Genomic DNA, 8,182 nt, shown 5'->3' on the forward strand with positions numbered 1-8,182 from the left:
TGGATGTACTCCTAGAGAGTCTCATTGGGGCTCTACCTACAATTGTAGAGGTCCCATAAGTTGCTGGGCAGAGTGTGAGTACCCTGGAAGTGGCCGTTGAAGACAGAGTAGAGATCGCCCCAGCAGCGGCAGCTGCTAGGCTCGAGCTGCTCGAGCCATGCTCTGATCGAGGTTGACAGAAGCAGAGGAAGGTACTAGATGACGAAGTCATTGTTTGACCCCCTGGCCTTCATGGTGAGGTGGTAGTCCTCTAGCCAGTGATCCGGGTTGGTCTCACCATCATACTTGGAGATGTGCGTTGGTGGCCAGAAACACCTAGGTTAGGGAGCCGCCCAGATCCCTACCTCGAACATCGAGGGGCTAAAGTGATTTAGGGCGGCAGCCCTACCTTGTTGCTTAGGTGTATGGGACTGCACCTGAGCATGGCATCTAGCCTCGATGGTGTTGCGGATGTCATGGTCATTGCTGATCTAGTGGCTCGTGGGGCGACGTCAAGGAGAAAGGTCATGCCTTGGCTCCTACCAAGTCTTGGTGCCCTAGGTCCGCGGCCGGTCAGAGCTATTGCCGGAGGTGTCGCTGCTGCTCCCCCTACCTGTGGGGCATGAGCATCTAATAGACCAGGGTCCTAGGGGTTCCCCATAGGGGTACTACTCATTGGGCCATGGGCTGGCCCATGATGTGTTGAAGGACACGAGACAAGGTGGCGTGAACTTCAAGCTATTCCAGGTCAACTTAGTTGGCTTACCAAGAAAGCTAGATTCTGTAGTAGGACTAGGACTCTTCTATTGTAACCAGCTAGGACTAGATATGTGCCTATCGGATATCTATATCCAGGTATCCAAGCCAAAGGATTAATGAGCGTCACATCGACTCATCCGATGATTAAAGACGCAACTACGGCCTCGCCCAACCCCAAGAGGGTGGGCCATGCCTTGTCCAACTCCAAGGACAAGGTTTCTATCTCGTCTGACCCTAGGGGTTAGGCCACACCTCGTCCAACTCCGAGGATGAGGTTTCTACCTCATCTGACCCCCAGGGGCAAGGCCATGCCTTATCTAACTCCGAGGACAAGGTTTTTGCCTCATCCGACCCCAAGGCGTGGGCTCCGACTCATCCAGTCCCATGGGGAGGGCTCCACCTTGTCTGACCCCCGAGGGTCAGATTCCATCTCGCCTAGCCTCTAGGGAAAGATTTTCGCCTCGCCCGTTCCCTAGGGGCCGGATTTGCTACCAGACAAAAGCAGTGGCCCTAGGGTGGGACCCAAATCGTTTCAACCACTATGGCATGGAGGCGCATACCCGAGAGCACATCTCGGGCGCATCTTAATGCGACTGGTGGTCACATTGGGCCATGCTGGGAGACTCATGTCACCCATCACGTCAATAGGCCAGCACTGTGCTACCAATTCCCTACATGACCACCATCCAATGTTAGTCAATCAGCATCAGTTGACTAGCACTATACCGTTGGCCCCCCGTATGGACTCTCTCAGGGGACCCTTTAACCATTCTGTCTGCTTGGATGGAATGGAAGACAAGAACGGCGCATGATGCCCACACGTATGCTAAAGTGACCAACAGGACCCCGGTGTGATACCGCTACCACCATGATCTATAGGGTCAGCGGGACCCATGCGAAGAGGAGGATGACACACCCTCAGGAGCCTTATTTCTATTTCTTTCTTCCCTCTTCCCTTCCGTTGTAACCCCTACTTTCCCTTGGCCTATAAAAAGGAAAGCAGGGTATCCCACTAAGGGGCATCGATTCACCGCACCACATGAGAGATCGATCGACCGATAGATCGAGCAGTAGAAGCATCGAGCAATCGAACCATAGAAACTTTGGAGCTCCTCCCCCTCATGCCAGTTTGTAACCCCCTACTACAAACTCAGTGCTGGTAACACGAGCAGCCCAAAACTAGACATAGGGAGATTTGGCCTGAACTAGTATAATCCTTGTGTCCTCTTAGCACACCATCTGAGCCAGACATCCAATATTACAAATTTACTCATTGGTGTTTACTCAAAACTCCGATAGTTGGCGCGCTAGATAGGGGCATTTTGTGCATTTCCACATCAACACCAGGCCTCGGATGGCTAGTCATGACATCCCCTGGGTCCTAGGCGCACACTTGCATTTTAGGGACCTAGACTTCATCATCACGACGGAGGGAGAGCTGGCGTGGGTGCTCATCATCATTCAGCCTCTCCACTCCACCAGCCTTGACACGATCGCTGAGGCGCTTGAGGAGCTACGTCTGCATGTAGTAGAGGCCCATGCCCCCGAGAGTGGCCAGCTCCTCGACTTTGACTACGGGAGGTTGGAGCGTCAGCTCGGTGTCTTCCTAGGACCTAACCATCCTAGGAGGACCTATACCACCTCACCTTCTCGTTCACCAATGTCATGGCATAGCTTACTAAGAGAGAGTCGCTCTCCCTAGAATACCTCATCCAGAGCACCCCGATAGTGCTCCCATTCAGTCTCCGCAACACCACAGAGACCATTGGCCACCTTGTGGTGCAACAAATAATTCCATCCCCCACGAATGTCAAGTTCATAGGGGTGATTGAACATGTCACGGATTCTTTCCATGACCTCCTCATAGAGGAGCTATAGTTAACCTTTGGCTCTGACTCTAGCAGGGGGAGCCATCACCCCACTCGTGAATGCTTCATGACAAGTACTCCCGAGGGACATGTCGAAAGCATCCACGAGGAGGAGGCTACCCCAACAAATGACCTCAACAATGAGGTTGAGGGAGATATAGGAGCCCCACCCTACCTATGGGTGGAGCAGCTGAAGGCCTGGCACCTAGAGCTTGAGGAAGCGTGACTCCAGCTCGAGCAGGAACACGCAGAGCTCGATTGCGAGATTGAGCATCATGGAGATGGGGGGCGCGCACGTGCCATGGCCTATGACATGAACCAAAGGATCGTTGAGGATGATCAAGCACTCCCGCCGGAACATTGCTGCTGCGGCAGCCTTGCTCGGGGGGCTTCTGGTACTTGTGACACCTGAGGATCGATGGGCCCACCATGAGATTTGCACGCTGCTCGAGCATGCAGCTGCATAGCAGGCTGAGAGCTCATTGTCTCAGCGACTAGAGCTCTCAGTGCGACAGCCAGCACATGCCCTTAGTGTGACTTGACAAGGACACATCAGTCCACTAGGCATCGCACGATAGTAGGCCATGCATCATGGTTCTGGCGCTAGAGCATCTCGGCTGCAACAGTGATGCACGCGACACCCTCAATGCCTACTGGTATACTAGCAGCGATGCGGAGGAGGGGGCCAGCCATAGTTAGCACCCTCGACAGGGCAACTGCTATGACCATGAGGAGGACCAGAGTCATAGCACTAAACCACCAGGGCCCTAGGCCTTGGGTTGGCATATCCTCAAGGCGGCACTCCTGCCCCAATACCTCCTGCCGACTAACATCTTGAAATAATCTAGGGAAATGAACCCTAGCTTGTGGCTCGAGGATTACTGGCTCACCTGCTAGGCCAGCGGTGCGATTAGTGATGACTTTGTCATCCACAATCTCCCCCTATTCCCAGCCGACTCGGCGTGAACATGGCTAGAGCACCTTCCGCCCAACTATGTTCAGAATTGGGCGTACCTAAAACAAATCTTCGTGGGGAACTTCCAGGGCACTTACGCGTGCCCTGGGAACCCCTAGGACTTAAAGAACTACCGACAGAAGTCAGGAGAAACTCTCCGCCAGTACATCCGACGCTTCTCCTAGCAGTGCAATGAGCTCCCCAATGTCGCCGATGCCGACATCATTGGAGCCTTCCTATCAGGGACCACCTGTGAGTCCCTGGTCCATAAGTTGGGACAAAAGGGCCCACAGACTACCAAGGAACTCCTTGACATCGTGACCAGCTATGCTTTTGGCGAGGAAGCGGTTGGAGCAATTTTTTATCGCTCCAGAGGCAAGGCGAAGCAAAATGAGGACGCTGACGAAGGCCCCTCCGACCATTCGAATAAGAGGAAGAACTAGAAATGGCGTGTGGGCTCGCTCGTGGCCACCGCTGAGAGAAAAGCCAGTCGACAACCGGCCGAAGGCACCCTCGATCACTTTGATAAGCTACTCGAGGGGCCATGCCCAAACCATGCCTTCCTTGTCAAACACATGTATAAGGACTACTCCCTCAAGAAGCATTTCTTCACCGATGGCTCCAAGAAATGCAAGCAGAAGAAGAAGCCCGAGGTAGAAGCCGACGACGTTGGAGAGAAGGATGGCGACTTTCCATCGCCGGATGGCTGCCTCATGATCTTTGGTGGGCCAGAGGCATACGGCTCCAAGCACCAACAGAAGCTCGCGTGCCAAGAGGTCTACGAAGCGGAGCACACCATGCCCGCTTTTCTCAAATGATCAGGGTCTCCCATAACCTTTGACCAATCCGACCAACCGGATAGCGCCACACACCCAGGCAGGTACCCGCTCATGGTCGACCCTATCATTGGCACGAAGTGGCTCACCAAGGTACTGATGGATGGGTGTAGTGGCCTCAACATCATGTACGCCGAGACACTTGATGCCGTAGGCATTGACCGATTGTGCATCTGGCTAACTAGGGTGCCTTTCCACGGCATCGTGCTAGGAAAGCAGGCCATACCGATCGGGCAGATCGACTTGCCCGTCACCTTCGGGAATTTGTCCAACTATAGGATAGAGACCCTCACCTTCGATGTAGTCGGGTTCCCCCTAGTCTACCACACCATTTTGGGGTGACCGTGTTACACAAAGTTCATGGCCATCCCCATCTACACCTACCTCAAGCTCAAGATGCCAGGCCCACGCGGGGTCATCACCGTCGGCACTTCTTTCTAGAGGGCCTATGAGTGCAAGGTCGAGATCTACGAGCTTGCTTTGGCAACCCTCGCTTTCGAGGAGCTCACAGCCATCAGGAAGGACATCGCTGAAGGAGCACCTGACATGAAGTGGATGGGTAGATCCTTTGAGCCTGCGGAGAACATCATGGAGGTCCTTGTCGACCCTAACAACTCCATCAACAAGATGGTGCGCATCGACACTGCCCTCTCCCCCAAGTAAGAAGGAGTGCTAGTCGACTTTCTCTACGCTAATTGAGACATCTTTGCATGGAAACCCTCGGATACGCTAGGAATTTTGAGGGAAGTCGCCGAGCATGCCTTAAAAATTTGGTCGGGTTCCAGGCCGGTCAAATAATGCCCACGTCGCTTCAACAAGGAGAAGCAGAGGCTCATAGGCGAGGAAATCGCTAAGCTCTTGGTAGCCAGTTTGAATAAGGAAGTATACCACCCAGAGTGGTTGTCCAATCCCATTCTGGTAGGAAAGAAAAGTGGAAATGGAGAATGTGAATTAACTACACGAGCCTCAATAAGGCATGCCCGTAGGATTCGTTTCCTTTGCCATGCATAGATCAAGTAGTTGACTCGACCTCAGGGTGCAAAACCCTATGCTTCCTTGATGCGTACTCTAGGTACCATCAGATCATGATGAAAGGGTCTGACCAGCTCATGACCTCTTTCATCACCCCATTCAGATCGTTCTGCTATGTTACGATGCCATTCGGGCTCAAGAACACTAGGGCTATGTACCACCATTGCATGACTAAATGCTTTGGAGACCTCATCGGGTAGACCATTGAGGCTTATGTGGACGACATCGTAGTCAAGTCCAAGCAGATCGACCAGCTCGTGGCAGCTCTCTCTCTCTCTCTCTTGATTTGGACAGCACTACCACTCTTAAACTCTATTTTTCTTTCTCAAATTTCAGTAGCACCTCTCTCTCTATCTCAAGATTTTAGCACTACTTTCACACCCAAACTTCCTCACACTCTTTCTTACTCCAACACTACTTCTACCAAGGAAAATTCAACTACAAAATTTGGAATTGGAATTTTGAACTTAGGAGCTGGAATTGTAGTGGAGATGGATGAAGAAGTGAGCCAAGAGGGTGGTTATTTATAGCCAAAGTAGCAGTAGGCCGGCCAGCCTAGTGGTGGGGCTGGTCGGCCCCACATCATGGCCAAATGGCCTCTCCAATTTTCTGATGCTTCTTTTGGTGGAGATTCGACCAGAATGGATGGTGGAGAGGTGATGGAGGTTAAAGTGGTGGTTAAGTGGAAATGGAGGTGATGGGTGGTAGTTGAGTGGGCCCATGTGTCTCTCGTATTTTTACCATATACATACGTATATATATATGCAATGCAAAAATATTTTATGATACTATGAAATATAACAAGATGAATGATGGTATTTTTTACATTTTTATGCCTCCACAGTAAATATTTCATATGGGTTTTTGTGCTCTGTAAAAATTATTTTCATGGGGCATGAATTTTTATGATGCCATGACATGAATTTTTGTTTCATGATGCAGGTGTTGAAAAGTAAATATGCTAAGGTAAAATGATTAATGCAGTATGAAAAAGTAAATATGGATAACTACCGAGTTAGCTCCCGGCGAGGGTTCAGAATTTTGAGTCCACCGAACCGGACTTCTCCGTTCGGGTTTATTCTTCAGGTGCGTCAGTAGGTCCTATAGATGGAGACCTTGATACTCGCTTCTCATGCCACTTCAGAATGGAGTATTGTTCTGGTCTTGGCTTGAAAGCGAACTGCTCTTCCTTTCCATTAATATCAAATTTAATCTCTCCAGCTCCGACATCAATGTGAGCATTTGTAGTACTCAGGAAGGGTCTCCCAAGAATGAGGGGTGTCTTCTTGTCTTCCTGCATGTCAAGTACTACAAAATCTATAGGAATGAAAAAGTTTCATATTTTTACCAAATGTATTTAGCGATTCCTGCAGGGTAGCAGACTGATTGGTCAGCTAGTTGCAAGCACACTGATATTGGCATGAGGGTTGAATAATTGAGCTTGTCGAAGACCTTTTTGGGCATGACACTAACACTTGCTCCAAGATCGCATAATTAAGCAATCGATAGTGGGCATCCTGGATCCTTATTCTTGATAGGTGAAGTGTTTAGGATGGTCGCACTACACTCCTTCATTAACTTGATTACCTCAGTGGAAGGCAGTGGTCTTTTGTTGTTGAGGATGTCTCTAAGATACTTCGCGAAGGTAGGTACCTGTATGGCATCTAGCAATAGAATATTGATATATACCTTTTAAATTACCTCTACGAACTTACCAAACTGCTCATCCATTTTGGCTTTCTAATTTCTACGTGGAAATGGTAGGAGAGTCATGTCATGAAAATCTTGTTGTAACTCTTGCTCTTGTGACCCAACTTCTTCAACTTCATCGGTTCTCTTCTCCTCTTGCTATAGTACCACTGGTGTCTTACCTATCCTTGTCAGATATGGTGGATCACGAGTAGACTTTCCACCTCTTGGTAAGTCAACCGTTGTTGTTGATTCCACCCTTGTCTCTGTTGTTTTGGAGCAGAATTGTTGATGACAATGTTTGCATCCTCCTGATATTTAGGGAATTCAACCACCAAATATTCTCCATATACATTCTAGGAATTAAAGGCATCTTGAATAGCCTGACGTCTTTCTTGTAATTGGCTCATTGTTTAAGCCAATTTAACAAGACGTCCATCTTGGTTGACAGTGCACACACCACTTCTGGTACTTCTTCACTCTTATTGCATAATTGAATGTTGCATTGAGACTAGCCTTGATTAGAGGCTAACTTCTCCATGAGAGTTTTAGCTTTTCCAAGGTGAGTGACATAAATGATCCTCCAGCAGTGGCATTGAGTTGTTCATGAGCTTTCTGAGTTAATCCATGGTAAAAGCCTTGCTTGAGCAACCAATCTTCCATCCCATGATGAGGACAATCTGAAATGTATTCTTGGAAATGTTCCCATGCTTCTAGAATGGTTTGTCCCTTCTATAGTTGGAAGTTTGAAATCTTTCCTCTTAAGGCATTGGTCTTGCCTATAGGGAAGAACTTTTCTAGGAAGGCCTTTGAACACTTTGCCCACATGTTGATGTGATCTTTGTTGATGTAGAACCACTACTTCGCTCGTCCCACAAGTTAGAATGGAAATAAGAAAAGTAGTATGATGTCTTGAGCAACGTCCTTGATGACGACTGTGCTGCTAATCTCCAAAAAATTCTAAAGGTGAGCACTAGGATCTTCATGTGCCTTTCCGCTGAATGGGGTAGCTTGCACCATGTTGATGAGGCTTGGCTTGAGCTCAAACTCAAGGTTGTTGGTTC

General features: G+C 49.4%; 1 protein-coding gene and 1 non-coding gene across 2 annotated transcripts; both read left to right on the forward strand.

The window, feature by feature from the left end:
• Positions 1 to 4,451: 4,451 nt before the first annotated feature.
• Positions 4,452 to 5,060, forward strand: LOC136510717 (uncharacterized). Its single transcript, XM_066505075.1, has 2 exons — positions 4,452 to 4,697; positions 4,839 to 5,060. Exons 1-2 carry the CDS (start codon positions 4,452 to 4,454, stop codon positions 5,058 to 5,060), a joined length of 468 nt encoding a protein of 155 aa, XP_066361172.1.
• A 2,719-nt stretch (positions 5,061 to 7,779) lies between these two features.
• On the forward strand, positions 7,780 to 7,886 carry LOC136514696 (small nucleolar RNA R71). Its single transcript, XR_010773835.1, has one exon. It is a non-coding gene; the product is annotated as a small nucleolar RNA R71 (small nucleolar RNA).
• The last annotated feature ends 296 nt before the right edge of the window (positions 7,887 to 8,182 follow it).

The sequence above is a fragment of the Miscanthus floridulus genome, chromosome 16, assembly GCF_019320115.1.
Source record: "Miscanthus floridulus cultivar M001 chromosome 16, ASM1932011v1, whole genome shotgun sequence".
Classification (NCBI taxonomy): domain Eukaryota; kingdom Viridiplantae; phylum Streptophyta; class Magnoliopsida; order Poales; family Poaceae; genus Miscanthus; species Miscanthus floridulus.

Coding starts and splice junctions, on each gene's coding strand:
- LOC136510717 (XM_066505075.1), top strand. CDS start 4,452: ATGGTCGACCCTATCATTGGCACGAAGTGGCTCACCAAGGTACTGATG. Junction 4,698..4,838: donor TAGAGACCCTCACCTTCGAT/GTAGTCGGGTTC, acceptor ACTTCTTTCTAG/AGGGCCTATGAGTGCAAGGT.